At 41.9% G+C, this 17185-nt stretch overlaps 1 protein-coding gene across 1 annotated transcript in view; it reads right to left on the bottom strand.

The window, feature by feature from the left end:
* GRWD1 (glutamate rich WD repeat containing 1) overlaps nucleotides 1-17185 on the bottom strand; it is a 296620-nt gene that overhangs the window by 201905 nt on the left and 77530 nt on the right. The window contains exons 3-4 of the mRNA XM_044081555.1: nucleotides 15955-16123; nucleotides 3821-4034 (exon numbers count right to left, since the gene is read on the bottom strand). Coding sequence (XP_043937490.1) covers nucleotides 3821-4034; nucleotides 15955-16123 — 383 coding nt within the window. The remainder of the gene's footprint in view (nucleotides 1-3820; nucleotides 4035-15954; nucleotides 16124-17185) is intronic.

Here is a 17185-nt window from a genome sequence, read left to right as displayed (position 1 = left end):
GAGGACAGTGTCTAATTCAGCTCCTATAAAAGTGACATGCTGCGAGGGCAACAAGACAGATTTTTCCCAGTTCAAGGTGATGCCCAACTGCTGACATAGGTTGATAGTAGCGTCTCTGGTCTGAAGTAGCAGATGCCTGGTGGTGGCAGTAAGGAGCCAGTTGTCCAGGTATGGAAACACTTGGAATTCCTAACATCTCAAGCGAGCAGTCACCACTGCCATGCATTTGGTAAATACCCTGGGGGCTGTGGTGAGACCAAAGGGCAGGGTTCGAAACTGAAAGTGACTGGCTCCCACCCGGAAGTGTAGGTGACTTCTGGATGCCTTTCCATCTTTATGTGGTAAGTAAGCATCCTTGAGGTCGATGGAGCACATCCACACTTCTTTTCCCAACAGTGGGAGAACAGATTGCAACGTGACCATTCGGAACTTGGACTTTTGCACATGGATGTTCAATCGGCTGAGATCTAAAATGGGCCTCAGGTCCCCTGTCCTTTTCGGCACCAAAAAGAATCTGGAGTAAGTCCCTAATCCGATCTGGTCTGAGGGGACATGTTGGATGGCTCCTTTTTCTAGCAGCTCTGAAACCTCTGAAGCTGCAGAATCCCTTTAACTGGGTGGAACATCCGGGATTTTCTTGATTGGAGGGGGAGTTGACGAGAAGGGAATGACATATCCTCCGGAAATTATTCATAGAACCCATTGGCCCTGGGTGATAACTTGCCAGGCCTCTGGGTATAGTGAGATTCGACCCCCGACTGGCTCCGGAAATGCACAGTCGGGCCTCCCATCAGGAGCAGTGGTAGGGAGAACCACGAAAGGAATCGCGGTCTCCCGAGTTACGAGGGCCTCCTCTGCCCCTAGGGCGGCGTCTACCTGAATAACTACCCCCTCCCCTACCTCTAGAGGGGGACTCACCTTGTGCATTGGGAAAAAATCTCTGTGATTTCTTGAACCACATCTTTCCACCCCTCTGGGCCTTGGGATAAGGCCTAGAGGGAAGGGAAAAATGGACACCTACAGCAGAGAGTTTTTCCCTCTTGCTCACACCTAGTGAGAGTGTCTTTTACCTTGGTTCCGAACAAAGAGGAACCATCAAACGGGGTGTCGGTGAATGTAGACTTGAAGGCCTCCGCGAAATGACAAAGGCGCATCCAGGTATGTCTCCTAAGAGCGACTCCTGAACTTGCTGCCCTACTCGCTCCCTCGGCTGCGTGAGAGATCAGCCTCATGTAGGAGTTCGCAATAGAATTGAGGGTAGACATCTGAGCACTGACCTTCTGGGTCATCGCCGCAGAAACGTTACTCGTTAGAGTATCTCCAAGCTCCTTTAGGAGATCTCTCTGGAGCCGTGTAAAGTGTGATAAGTAATTCAGTGACCGCAAAATAAAGGCCGCTGAAGAAAACGTACGCTTCCCGTACTGGTCCATAGTCCTAGACTCCTTGTTAGGGGGATGGACGGTGGAAGACGTCGCAGCCAATTCCTTCCTGGTGGCTGCTGCCACCACTATGGCATCCGCAGGGATTCCCCTTGGATAGAAATTCCTTATTAGGAGGGGCAGAGAAAAAATTATTGGGTCTCCTGGGGACTGGTTCCACAGAGTCAGGGGTTTCCCACACCCTTCGACAAACCAGATCCAGAAGCTCGAAGGGTGGAGACACCCAGGAGGTGGAGGGCTGAGCACCAAAGGCCTTCAGGAATGCAGACTCCTCTTTGGAGGGGGCTTTGGATGGCCAGTCACCTCTTTGCTTCAAAATCTCTAGGATGTCAGAGAAAGAAACATCCTCAGAGGATGACTTATGGGACTCCTCCGATTCCTCGAGGTCGGTGTCTGACGTGAGAGACTCATCTTGGGAATCTATGTGCTTCCTCTTGCATTCTCTCTTTCTGGGTGGCTCCTCAGGCAAAAACTCTGAGGGGCTCTCAGAAATATGGGGACCATTCATGGGGGTACCCTGAGGCCTTGGGGCTCCACTGTCAAGAGATAGAGGGCTATCAGAGACCTGCATCGCTGCTGTAGGGGATAGAGTGACCGAACCGTATGATGCCGACGACCTGGCCAGCATGCTCCGCATGGCCTCGAAAGCTGGTCCTCCTGGGTCCGAAGATCGACCAGCCTCCGAAGCAGAGACAGGAGTCAGGCTTCCCTGTGCCGAAGTACCGAGAGGGAGACTAGGAGCAGAGAGATGTCCCGAAGCCTCTCCCTCAGGTCCGACTGAGGAATCCAGAGTCCTCTGTGGACAGCGCCGACAGGGTCGGAGCTGACGTTGGAACCGATAAGCCAGGAGGGGCTGTTGGAACTGACCTAGGGACATCACACGGAGCCGAGCACTCCGGCTCTGAAAGCTGAGATGCGCTCGGAGGAGGAAGTATCGATGTAGGTAGAGGGACCGGCTCCAGAGCCGACTGGGTCAGAGCTGAAAAAATTTTGCCAGCACCGGTGACTGAAGAAGTCTCTGCACCACTCTATCAACGTCCACATCTGATAAGGTCCTGGAGAATTTGGAGGATAGGGAAGGAGATAGAGACCTCCTCTCTGAAGGAGACCTGCGAGGAGGAGATACCAGCCTAATGCTAGACGACCGGCTCCGAACAGGCTCCAAGAAAATCGGAGCCGAAGCAGGTTCCATAGACACTGACACTTCCTGCGGCCCCGAGGACAATGGAGCCGAGGATGTCACTGAAGATTTAGCTGTTTTCTCCGGCGGCTCTAATGATACTGATGGAGCCGGGGATCGCTTTTTAGCCTTGGAAGATTTAGCTTTTGATGGAGAAGACTTAAAGCTGGAAGCGCTCGCCAACCCTCCTCGAAAGAGGGTTTCAGAAGTCCCTTCAAAATCAATTTGTTCTTCCTTTCCTGAAGAACACGCAGGCTAAAAGCATGACAAAAACTACATGATTCCTGGAGGTGAATTGCTCCCAGACAGTACATACAGAGTGCCCATCAGTGATGGACATCTTATAACTACACTTGGTGCACTTCTTAAATCCCGAGGGCTTATGCTCCTTAGTATCTTTAGACAGTTACCACAAACACCGAGTAACTAACTCAACAACTAGACCAACGGTCAATCAGCCACAAGCGTGGGAATAGAACAAACAGTACACCACAAAGACCTCTAACTAAAACAGTCCTAGACAAAAATACAAGGGGGAGGACTAATTCCTCTAATTTAAACGGTTTTAGCCCAAGGGAAAAAAGTTAGCACACAAGGTAAGCAAGGGGACAGACTAGGTCCTCTAACTGAAATGGGACTAGCCCATTGGAAACAGCTAGTGGTACACCACAGGAACACGCTAAAGAAAAAAAACAACTTTTCAACAACACAGTTCAAGATACACACACATAGCTATGAAAATAGTTTTTTTTGCAAAAAACTTCTCTGCTATAAAGAAGAAAGAGTACTTAGCCACAGCCAAGAGCGAGACCACGTCCAAGCTACATGAGCGGCAAACGAGATCTGGGGATAGAGAGCAGTGCAGCATGAGATGCCATTTTAGCCCAGCCAATTGAAACACTTTGAGCTAAAGTATGGCCGAGTCAGAGCCGACATTCGGCTCCAAACCCACGGGTAAGAATTGGATTACATATCATACATTCCAAACGAAACACAAATAATACTACACAACATGCAAATCAATGCAATAAAGCAGCACACTCTACAAAATATAGGGTACTGCTAAAACATAAGTATAAGCCAAAGCAGTCAAACAACTTTAAAATATTCTGATCTAAAAGTGTGATGTCAGCAGAATCCTAAAGGCATAACGGATCATACTTCTGCCAACCATAAATTAAAACAGTGGAAACCACATTACCTGGTACTTTAGGAGACCAGTCCATGGCAAAGCCTTCTGTCATGTGACCTGAAAAAGAGAAAAGGGGCTTAATCTTCTGTTGCTCCTCTTTCAGAAAGGTGGCAAGGGCTTGGGAGTCCGAGACCGCTGCCAGCTGTTTCTGCAGGTCATACAGCTCAACCTGTCCTTTTTCTGACCAGACTGCAGCCACCTGAGTACTGCCGAGTGATGTGACCTATGCAAAAATAAGAGTAACAAAGACTAGATCAGGCTAACACCAACAACTGATGTCATAATTAGAGAAGCATCTCATGTCAGCAACTAATTGGCATTACCCATGTTTAACTTCAGTAAAGGTGTGGGAATAAAGACAGCACTACACAGTCAAACAAGACAGAGGTAATACAGCATAAGGCATTCAGTTATCAGGACAATACCTCTTATCAAGACACCAGTATGATCATAGCCATCTATACAAAAAGAGCACATAGTTCTGAAATTCTTACTTTCCCTGGGTTTTGAGATCTTGAAGTTAATTTTTCTTTTTTTCCCTGCACCTCTCCTAGTCTGAATGCCAGAGCTCCAATGCTGTACGAGAATGGATAAGCTATGAAGAACTGGTCATCAGTAACCGATATTGCCTCTGGTAATCAAAGGGCAACCCACACCCACAGACAGACAATGCAAGAAATCATTTACTAGAAAGTGCCCATAACATTTATCATGGCCGACAGCTAAAAACCAGCAACAGTAAGAAATGAAGAGCTTCGTTTAGATTATCAGATATATATGCCATGTGACTAACAAGACACAAACTGTATGTTTTCCAATTAAACAAATGCAGTAAACAGATAATTTCACAATTCTCTTCACTGGTCTTCGCGATGCCTCAGTACTTGTATGAAGAAGGACAATGATGAAAGCATAGCAGAATGCTTACAGCTTAAAAACCCCAAAGCTGAAGTTTGGGGATGAACAGTGTGCTACCCCCCCCCCCCCAAAAAAAAGAAGGGACCAAAAGGGAAATAGAAACACTTCAGAAAAGGGTAATACATTCACAGCTACTTTAGCTACTGATCTGTAAGGACCTTTAAAAGCCTAGCCACACATTCCCATGAGTATTCAGCAAACTGCGAGTATCATACTTTGGAAGACTATCATTAACATAGTTGGGATAAGGCAGCACTACTTTTCAAGACAGCTGGGTCTCGTCATTTACTAAGTAGGTGCTCTACTATGGCCTTAATCAGATATCATTGCTTTTCAGTGTAATTTAGTTGTACTTGAACCTTGGTGCATTGAATGTGGTTTGCAGTAAACGCTTCTCAATTTGGCCATGTGAAGTTTAAATTCTTCTACGTACAATGAAAATAACATTATTCAGAGTGATATAATACCAAGTGGAAAGAATTTAAGAATACTGGCTCTTCTCCGCTGAAAATTTTAATATTGGGAAAAGCAACCAGAACACGCAGTAGGATTTTTTTTTTCTTCCTTTGCTCCTTCAAATATGCCTCTCATATTGAACTATTAATTAGCTGGTATACCCAAGTCCTGGAGTACAGTCTTCTACTTACTCAGAGGCAGGCACTTCCAAGCTACATCTATTCAGAAAAAAATACACAAAGCCATTTATTTCTGATTTGACAAACTCTGAATGCTTATTTATTTCCTATGAACTTTAACATAAGCAAAATGAAGTACAGTAAAATTAAAAGAAGGATACATAAAGATCTGCAATATGCACTATTATTCAAAGCAAGTACATTCTGAGTATATTACCACATACAACAAAACTGCAGTCACTAAAAAGAGTAAAATGAATAAATAAGTAATTGAACAAATAAAATCAAAAACTAAGTTCAGGAACAGGATACTGTAGTTTGGCCTTATTTTAAGATCTTTCCCAATTATTATTTATAGTCCAGTTTCACATCATACTTATTTGACCAGTCCATTTCTTATTGCACTGAGCTGCAGACTGTGAACATTGACAACAACACAAAAGGCTCCAATAAAGCAAACCATTTAATAATGGTCAGCTTAACGGCTAATTTGCAGATTAAAAAAGTCCACCACTAATCACAGCTACAATTCTTCATGAGGAATAGGAAGGACCACTGCCAAAAATCCTAAGAGAACCCAACATTTCTAAAAAAAGGAGGAACAAACTATGACAATCAACAAAATCTATATACTAACTAAAGACCAGACTCAAATTTAAAGCCACTTCAGAAGCGGTCTAAGATAAAGATGTTGCATGTTAAACAAAACCAACACATACTTAGTATCTTACAGGCTGGAAATTGCTACAACAGTGAAGAATAATATCCTTGTTCTAGCAAAGCAACAGCCACATACCATCATGAAACTGAATCTGCTGCAACAAAAGGAACAAAACTGGTGCTACATGTACAAATGAGATAAATAAAAAACAACATTCTACCAATAACTAGAAGTGAATGCATTTTACTTTAAAAGCACATCCCCCTGCATTTCATATGCTGATGCTGTAAATAAAATCAGTACCCAAGCCTCCTAGAACTTTAAGAATCAAGTCTCAGCAAGAATCAAAATCAAAAGATTGCATCACAATGTCTCACCTTCAAAAAAAGTCACTGTCAGACAACGGATCTCAATCCCAGTATAGTAGATCACTCCACAAACAAATGTTTTAGTGATTGGCATCTCCATACGAAGAAGCACAGATTCTCCTAGTCAGTAGGCTGGACAAAGACAGTGTGACACTGGGTTGTCTTTCAGGTGCCATAAGTCTCACAGGTCCTTAGGACCCTTACAACAAACAAATATAACTACAACATGTTAACTATTCATATGGTGGTGAATGACTTGGGGCAAAAAACCCTGAGGGAGATGTGGAGAGAGACATCTGAGCTCTACTGCATGACACAAACATTGGCAAGACCATGACAAAGAGCTGAATCCTTTCTTTTCCACTAATGAAGCACAGGAACAAAAGATTGGTTTCAATAACTAGCATCATTCTAAGAGCTGCTGGACAGTTTTGCTCATCAAAGTACGGTCACCACCTCTCAAATGTTTTTGCATGCTGGCTAAAGCAGCAATTCAGTTAACATCTGACAGACTACAACAGTATTTTTTTATTACCTCAGAGCCACAATACAGACATGTACTGACTGTTAACTTTTTTAATCCCTGTGCTTACAACCCACAGGATATGTTACAAAAATTACTCAAGTTTCTTCTCTCTTTCCATTGGCTCCACTGCTACTAGTTACTTTATAACGTTTGCTCTAAGTAGAGAGTACCATAGGAGAGAAGTGCAGACCATCTGCTTATGGGAGGACAGACGGACAGGAATAGGACACTAGCACTACCACCATAAAACAGACTTGTGAGAACAGACAGCAGATGAAGATAAGTGATGAACACAGCAACCAAAGGCACATATGGAATGAATTATTACCCTATAAGGGAACTGGAATAATGCAATGGTCCCGGCATACACCAACCGTACAGGCGCTGCTCTATACATTCAGGTGTGCCCAAAGCCTAGTCCTTTCAGCTCTGCTTTTCCCCTCTTTTCATCAACAATCTTTCTCTTGACCTTCCAAACCCACCTATCATCCCTTATAACAATGACATGGTGATCTATAAATTTCACCTTTTCTACTCTGCAAAAAGAATATGAAAACAAATGCCTCAACTTGTCAACTGCCTAGCAGGCAAAAATAAGTCTCTCAAACACCAAAATAAGAAACACAGGACATTCAGAAACAAATCTAAACTTGCTGAATACCCTGGCATACATCAATAGCCTAATCCCACTGACATCACCAGACAGTTCTAATACCCAAGAATTTGGTTAGATTAACATCTTAACTCCCAAACCTATGCACAAGTAATTAAAGCAAAAATCAACAACTATTTTGGACAATAAAATTTCCCACTTACTCTGTCCTGAAGAATGGACAGGCATTTGTAAAGGGCTGCTTCGTTCATAATCCAAACACAGGCTAACACTGGTAGCATCAGCCTCCAAGAAAAATAAACTCTTCCCTTTACAAACTTCTGATGACAGCAACTGCAAATGTACTATACTCTCTCTCCTAAGACACAATGTATCAACAAATTCTAGCCAAAGGTCACTGGCCGCCCATCTGTTACTGGATAAAACTTTTGCTAAGCTCCTATTGGAAATGCTGGGTGAAGTTGTCGTGACTAGGAAAATGTTTTTTGAGCTGTGAAACAAACTAGGAGTTGCCTAGACAAGGCAAGTCCTTACAGAGTCTAGTTATGATGGCTGCCAAAAAGGCAACTGTGTAAACCAACTCTACTAGAAGCAGTGAAGATAGTAACACAGTTAAAATAACTGGATCTGGGATCTTTAGAAAAGGATAAGAGCAAATTACATAGGAAAAAATAGGACCTGTGGGACCAATACATGAAAAGGAGGAACTAGGTTTAAAAAGACGGCTGGATTTGAATGAACTATGTAATGGCTGACTAACAATGACTGGACATGTTAAAAGTGATGTAAAGTGCTTGCAGCTACAATTGTTTGGAATGTATAATGTTTGCCAACTGACATTGTGTCACCATGGTTTGTTGACATTTATATAAATGTAACAATGGGTATGTCATACACGATTATGTTTCTTCTTTAAAAATCTTCTGCTAGGCTCACTACTTCTCAAACCCATCAGCCCCCAATCCTTTCATTTCTTTGTCAACAATTTCAATGTACCTTAGACTGCAGCCTTAAATCCCTTCCTCCAATGTAGCCTCCCTCCAAAAACCCAAATTAAGGCTGCACTACTCAGACCATAGCTTCTTCAACTCAGCACCACAAGTCTTGGAATTGTTTCCAACCTTTTAGAATGAATATTCCTCATTTAAAGCATTCAGAATGGGACTGAAACATTTATTCTTCAAAGGTGCCTCTTGCATCTGCTATAAAATGGGTGTGACTACCTTATTCAACCACCCACCCATTTCATGTCCTAGTCACACATGCGTACCAAATGTTTGACACATCCACTTTAACACCCAGGACTTAAGCTGCATATGTGTATATAGGCACAACTAATTTCTCCCACAATATTTATTCTCCCTATTGGTGATGGTATGCCTTCACCTCTCTGTTTAATTACTCTCCTAATAACTTCTTACATCCTTTCCCACGTTTGTTTTAGGCTACATTTATATTGTAGGTCTACTAATTCTCTGTTCATAGGTATTTAATAGGTTACTGATCTGTAACAATCCTGAGAGTCTAGCCCTGCATTCCCATGGTAGTCTTTAGCCCTTATTTTGCATATGAATAACAGAGATGGGCCGAAGAAGGACACGTTAGGACATCTGCATGTGTCCCCTACGCATGAGGTATAGGGGTGCTGAACTAGGGTGAATTTACAGTTACCCATCTAGTCATCCAAATTATGTTTGAAAAGAATAAGAGAAACACTTTGCTTTGTGTGGACTGGAAGACAACTCCATACAAATAATATTCCCTGTGTTATAAGGCTCTCCCCAATGTGTTCTATTTAATTTTCAAAAGAGATCGAGATCCCTTGAGTGGGTGTTTATGATACCACTAGACTTGTGAATATATCCAAGATTTGACTGAACATGCTCTGTTGAAGCTCTACAAACAAGGTAGGAGGTAGTCTCTCAGTAGCCTCCATACCCAGAAGAGGGACAAAGATTTGAGGTAATCTATACAGCTTTTAAGATTTAAGCCCCCCCCCCTTTTTTTTTAGTGAGAAAGGGCTGTGGTTTCTTCCAATTTTGACAACTGTTTAGACAAGTACATACCAAAGGGGGTATTATACTCACTCTTCCTAAATAGTGCATTGTACAGTGAAATGATTGCATCACTGGATCTGGACAAAATACCTTTAGCGATAAGCTGTGTAATGAAAAGGGATTTCCTGGCAAAGACACGTACTGAACAAAGGACAGTTCTCATTGCGGACAGGTTCCCAGATCCAAAACTACAGGATTACATTTTCAGGGTGTGTTGACAATGTGATATTTACAAGAGGAGTCATGCTTGCTGAAGGATATGATTAGACTCTTCATGGCATTTAGTTTTAGTTCACAGCTGACATCAGCTAATTGTTCAGACTATTTATGCACTCTTCCCACCAACTGATTTCCACAGACCCATGTTACTAAGTGTCCACCCAGCAAACCGCTATTGTTCTTGAGTAAAACTCCTTTAGTACATACCGTCTCCTGCACATTTTCATGGAACTCAGCAAAGCTTGTAGTCTTAGCCTGCATTCCAGAAGTATTTTACTTGTATCCAATGCCATCCGGGCAAAGTTAAGTACCTTTGTTTGCTAAATCGTACTTGTTATTTTGAGTGATTGTTTTTGTTTCCTGCTTGTGAGAATTTCACTGAATTTTTTGTAAAAAATAAATAAATAAAAATTATTTTCTCAATGTTACAGTCTTGAAATTACCTTCAGCAAGGTATTACTAGCTAGTTGTTTCAGTGGTTTGTGCTAGAGCATTTGTGGGTCTCTTCTACAACAAAATGACTAGGTTTATTTATCTTGTGGCAGGAAGTGTTTGCCTGGTCTATCTGAGTTGGAAAATACACAAAAGGACCCATAGTCTAGTCATTTTATTGGTCAGACGGCTCACTATTTAGTTTTCTGTGGTTTTTTTTTTTCTGTGCTGCTATAAAGTTTGCATGTCTGCATTGGTTAGCAGTGCCATGTATAGAAGCAAACACCTAGAAAGCAATTTTTTTCTGTAGAAACGCCCATAAAACTGTAACCTGTAAAGCGTTGATATACTGCAGATACCTTGTGCGCCAACAAGCTTCCAACAGCTAGTTGGGTCTTGAGTGGCAATACCTACAGAGATAGTAGAATTCAGTACTGTGTAAAATTAAAGTTAGTAGAATTTAGTATGCTTTAGCTTAATCTGACCCAATAAAACACCCTTATAAGTCTACATAGACAAAGCACCCTCAACACTCTTCTACCCCCCAAATACCACCACTCTGCAGCTCACAAAGCAAAGGACTGGACATTATGGTTATGCAGTTTCCTAACTTCTCTGTAGCCAGCTTGGTGGACATGGGCATCATGAGACAATAAAACAGTTGTCTCGTGTTTACTGACAACCACTTAATCCTTAAAGAATCAGACACAGTATACAAGAGGAGTAATTACACAAATGACACTGGAGGGTAAAAATCCTGCCCACAAGTCCATATCAGGTTGTCAAAACTGCACACACAACACCCACCTTACATAGCACAGCACACAGACTAACATATGGTGAGGTGCTTAAAAGCAACCTTTCTAAACAATGATCACCTAGACCAGCTGCTGTCAAAGGTATGCCACAACAAGCCCAAACATACTCAGAAAAAAAAAAAAAAAGACACCTACCACCACACATACTGTCACTCTCAATGGAGTCTCAAACACCAAGCACCTAAGGCAAGCAAATTTCATCATAGGGGACTCCATTATAACATATACTGATGCCTTTCTAACCAGGCTTAACAAGGAGGAGATGACTTGTTACTTGGAACCAGGATCCGCCAAATCACGCATGCACTCAAGTCATTACTCCACAGTTACAAGTATAATTACATAACATTTCATGTAGGTATAATGACTTGAGATGTACCTCCCTGACTATATGAAGACTGACGTTGTCTAGCTTTCAGACAACTTGTCTCAGGTTGGTATGAGCCTGGTACTGAGCTGCATATTACCATCACCAAGGATGATGCCTTAACGAACAAAAAAAAAAAGATAGATTTCAACAAGTGGTGGTCTTTCTGAAGTCATTCTAAGGGATCCAATATTTGTTAGCTTTGGAGAACATGGTCAACAGACGATGTTGCTTTGCCAAGGATGGACTGCACCTTTCCCTTCTAGGCTTTCGATTACTGGCCAAGGCTTTGTCTGCCCCATAGTGCCTTTTTTAGGCAATGCCAAATTGAAAACACTACTGACATAGAAAAATCAACTCAAAAGAACTGCAAGGTATGAATGCTCAATGCCAATAGCTTAAATAAAAAACTACACTCCCTAAAAACCCTTCTCACACTCGAGAATATAGACATCTGTGCAGTTACTGAAACATGGTCTAAAGTGGCAGACAGTACCTCCGCAGTGAAAGGTTTCAGTGCCTTCCATGCTTTTAGACCAGTAGTTTTATAGACAAGGGCTTAATGTGAGAGCACCTCAGTATACATCAGTAACCAGCATACCTCTACCACATGCAGAATACCACAGACAAAATTCCATACCATATCATGGACAGATACAGGTCACCAAGAAATTCACAATGTATACCTAGACTTTCTACAGACAGACACTTAGCATCTAACCTAACACCCTGCTCATGGGAGATGTCAATTACCCGGCTACAGATTGGAAATCCTACATGGGCCTCAAATCTATAGGCACATTGATGCTTGGACTTCATAAATACACACACACCCTTGACCAAATAGTGAATGTGCCCACTAGAGACTCCAACATACTGGACCTCATGCACGCAAATATGGCAGAACACTGCACCCCCCCCCCCCCACCCCATGTCTCATCCTCCCTGGTAAGTTCAGGCCATAGAGCTGTCTCCTTCGAAATCAAAATCAACTCTGTAATCCCATTAAAACCAGTAACAGTTAGGAACAATTCCAAAAGCACATTACCTGTTATTAAGTGACTGTTTGTCAAAATTCAATGCCCCTCCAAGCCCCAGGAATACATAAGCATTTGCTGAATTGATGCCACATTCACCAAGCCTGGTGATGCACTGAACCTGTTAGCAGTCAAATTCAGTTCCAACTTTATCTCATCTCACCCCCAACTATGCCCCCAATACCCTCAAAAACATAACCCCTTCCAACTGTAACTAGGAAGCATGTACTGGCTGCACTCACTAAAGCCAAGAACACAACCTCAGTGGTCCCAAACAACATCCCAGAATGCATCCTGAAATCTGACTTATCAGGACCCCTGGAGTCATGGTTTAAATTATAGTCTTAAAACAGGCCTTGTGCCACGTGAATGGAGAACTGCGACAGTTATCCTCCTTCGTAAGGGAGGACTTTAACAGATCTTGGAAACTACAGGCACGTTAGTCTGACTAGTCTTAATTGCAAAGCCATGGAAAGAATTATCATGGAATTTATTAACAAGCTCATAGGAGACCTCCAGACATTGGATCCATCCCAGTCTGGCTTTGTCAAAGGAACGTCATGTTTACTGAATCAGGTGGATGTCTTTGAAAAGATCCTTAAGGCAATGGATGAGGGGAAAATGGTGCATACTGCCTACTGCCTACCTAGATCTGGCTAAGGCATCTGATACAATACCATGCACTGGCATCATCAACAAACTTGTAGAAGTAGGTATAAACCCCTTTATAGCATGCTGGATAGCTAGCTGTGTCACTTATGGGACCCAGGAGGTTAGAACTGGTGAGATCACCTCCACAAAAGAGGCCAGTCACCAGTGGAGTTCCCCAGGGATCCGTGCTATGACCACTCCTCTTTGGCATCTACTTCTTGGATATCAAAGCCAATGTCGAAGGTCTCTGGCTGAACATGTTCGCAGATGAATGCAAACTGGGAGCGGTCAATGAATCCCACCAAGATGAGAACACCCTTCAGAGAGGTTTAATACAGATAAACGCTTGGTGCCAAAGCCATGGCTTAAAACTCAATATCAAGAAATGCATTATAGTACATTTTGGAAGGTCTGCCACCCTGGGTAACTATGTCATCAATAAAACACCCTTAAAAGTTCATTCACTAGTCGGGGATCTGGGAACTCTTGTTGATAGTAACCTAGCCATCAACCAACACGTGTCAAAGGTTGTAAGAAAATCCTTCCATGTTGCTCAACTTATAAGCAAGAGCATGGCACCTAGATCCAGAAAGATCATACCAGTGTACAAGGTCCTCATTAGGCCCATCAAAGTATAATTCCCCCTTCTATATGTATGACACATGCACCAACTGGAACATCCACAAAGGTTCCTTACAAAAAAATAAATAAAAAATAAAAAATAAAAAAAAATACAGGGAATAAACACAATGTCCTATGCTGATTGCCTCAAGCCCTGTCTCTTTACTCTGCATCATACAGACTTCGACATCTGAGTGATCATCATTGCCTGGCATACAAGGCATCTCTGAACCCTGTTTGAATCTTTTGTACATCCACAAAACAAACAGCATCAGAACTACTAGATTAAAATACCTACATTTTCCTTTCGACATAAATGGGACATGTTGAACTGACAGGTATGTTTCTCATAAAATTCCCCATTCTCTGGAACAGAATCACCATCCATGTGAAGCAAAATACCTACATTATCTCTATTTAAATACAACCTGGACCAATGGAAAAGTAGTCGGAAAGTTGCCCCGGTCCGGCTCCTATGTCTCTGATGGACAGAAGCAGTCAGTATATCACCCCACATAAATCAAATTTGGGGGTGACATTTGGGTTGCATGGTTAGGCTTTTGAGGGCCCTAGTGGTCATTAGCCTACTACACACCTATGAACCTACTGGTCAGGATCTCGGAGGAACTTGGTGCCCTATGAGTAGTTTATGATGGCACAAAGTTCCAAGTTTGAAGTCATCTGCAAATTTGGTTAGCCACAAAGCCTTGACAAATGGTAAAGATGAGTAGGGCAAACCGCTACTGACAGGTGTTTTAGAGTAGGAAAAGCCACCCATCCTACCTTTCCTGGTTCTATTTGTAAGCTGATTTGCTATCCAAAGAATTACATAGTAACTGTTACTTTCTTATCACACTTCATGCTATAAACGCCAATTTTGTATTTTGTGCTTTGCTGTATTTTCTATTTTAAACACCCAGGCTGAAATTGTAAATGGTCCAAACAGACCAGTATTCTACCAGATTTAACAAATTTAAATAAATAAAATTAACGTCAAACCCTAAATCAAAACTGCACAAGACCACCTCTGGATATGCGTGGAACAAATTTCAGGCTTACCTCCCCTTTCAAGATATAAGGTGACTTTACTGTACTCTGTTTCCTCCTTGATTTTCCAATCTGTTCCCAAGTGTAGATGACTGGTCAAACAAGTCAACTTTCAAACTAGTGCACTAGTGTGTATTTGTGTATTAAAAGTTTTATTTTTTTTATTTATTTATTTTTTTTACACAACCTGCAACATCACAGCAAAACACAATGTACAACTTCATAATGGGAATAACAGGAAGCACACACACTATAAATAGGAACCTTCTTGTGAAGTTTCTCCAGGAAAAATACAATAAAACAGTAATTAAAATAAAATCCTTCTCTACATTTCACATTCCCTGCAACTTTCCCAGAATTATAAATACAGGAAAAGACTTTTTCCTACATCCCATCAGAGTCAATAAAATAAACTAATCCTATATTGCCACAATCCATGAAGAAGACACACAAAACTTTAACTGTAACCTAAACAATTATGAAAAATTAGCAACCAAGGCAATGAAGGTGCCAATAAGGAAGAGTATGAATGAGCAGCGGATACCAACTGACATCCTGGGGGACAGAAGGTAGACAGAGCCCTCTAATTGATTGGCTCTTTGCAGAAGCCAAAGCTCTGGCATGCACTACAAGACAAGATACCAGTAGTCACCAAGTTGTGTACTGCAAATCAGCTCTGTTTGATTGCAACATAGAAATTGCTATGTGGTGAGTGCAAAGAGTGCATGTTTGCCATCAAGGTAGCGCTGTGGAATGCCAATGTTCATGGAGACCTATATACAGGCCGCGCAGAAAAGAAATCATCCACCATTTACAGCTGCCTGGGTGACCTCTCATTCACTGCTTAGCTGTCACCAAAGCATAAGGGAATATACACGTGAGAATAAAATGGAAGCAGTACTATATTCAGCAGGCACAACATGCAAAATATAAAAACACATGTACATGCACACAACCATATTTAAATATCTATAACATGGAATCCTAACAGTCTCTGACATACCACCAGAAATGCCACAACTGCCAACTCAATTTTAAAAAGCAGAATCAGCAGAAAACTTCAGCAAGACGATGAGAAAGCATCCCAAGACCTAAACATGTGTCCTATGGCCTTAAGGGCAAGATCTGAAAACATACTACACTTGAGAAGGGAAAACAAATTAGAAGTCATACCCTAAGTCGGTTCACGCCTCCAAAATGGGGACACATTGCTAGCTCCAGCTGTGGTTTCCTCTCCTCCTCTTCATCACTGTCACTGCTCTCAGAGTCTGAATCAGACTCCTCCTGTTCCTTCTTTTCTTTGCTTGTCCCATGGAGGTTGTACATTTTCATCAATAGAAGCCTGTGGGAAGGGTAAAGTTATTAAAGTGTTTCAGCTAAGAAAAATAAATATTAAGAAACTATTCTCGGGTGTGCAGTACATTATACAGTATAGGATAATAAATCATTATCCTAAGTAAAAAAGCACCATGATGATCTACTACGCTTACAAATAAAATAAAGCAATGCATACTAAAAAACCTTAATACAGTACCACATAATATAAAAAATGTAGAATAAAAGGAGTAAGCCACTAGACATCCAATTAACATTCCCTTATGCTTCAATAACAGTCTATTAGTACCTAAACATGTAGATGCGTAATAGAAAATCTTTGGTTCATCAGGTCCTTCCATTTTCTATTAGCACTAAACAGCTCCTGCTCAACCATGTGTCTATCTGTGCCAAGGCACTTGCTTGTTTGGTTATTTCTTCATCAAGTAACTAGAGTGAATCCTCCACAAATTCACACAAAGCTATAAACCTTATACAGTGCTGCACAGATTCATATAGAGCTAAACCATCTCATACTATATTCAGGGACCCACAGCCCTGCACGTATTACATTATGTACCATCTGTTATATTAAGTTATATTTCCTGTCTTAGCCCCAGGATGCGACTGAAAAGGGATTCCAGACTAGTCCATCCACCCAGTTAAGAAAGAGGTTTATGAAGTAACACCTGACAGTGTTCATCTTATATGCTCTTGGTTCCACTGGCCCCATGTGACCCTGCCTCCCTTTCCATTCTTTTGCATGACTAAAGCTACCATCCTTCCCCCTGGGTGTGTACTGTGTCCACAGAAAACCTCTTCTTTCCCTTCTCTCAGTGTGTACATTCACAGCACTTTCAGTCTTTCAAGAATATTAGATGGTTGAGTGGTATGCAGCATGAGGAAACCCCCAGTGTATTGTCTTTATCTGTTTCACGTCTTCTGATAATATGGGCTTCAGACTTGCACACTGCATCTTGAAGGAGACCTCTGTGGTAATTAAATATAATGAAAGAATGACACCCGAGCCTGTAAACTGCAAACTAATGGCACTGCACGCAGTCTGTTGCTCTGCATCTGCCATAATACA

The sequence above is a fragment of the Protopterus annectens genome, chromosome 1.part1 (genome assembly GCF_019279795.1).
Source record: "Protopterus annectens isolate FY-2018-M chromosome 1.part1, PAN1.0, whole genome shotgun sequence".
Classification (NCBI taxonomy): Eukaryota; Metazoa; Chordata; order Ceratodontiformes; family Protopteridae; genus Protopterus; species Protopterus annectens.
This window is presented reverse-complemented; position numbering and strand designations above follow the sequence as displayed.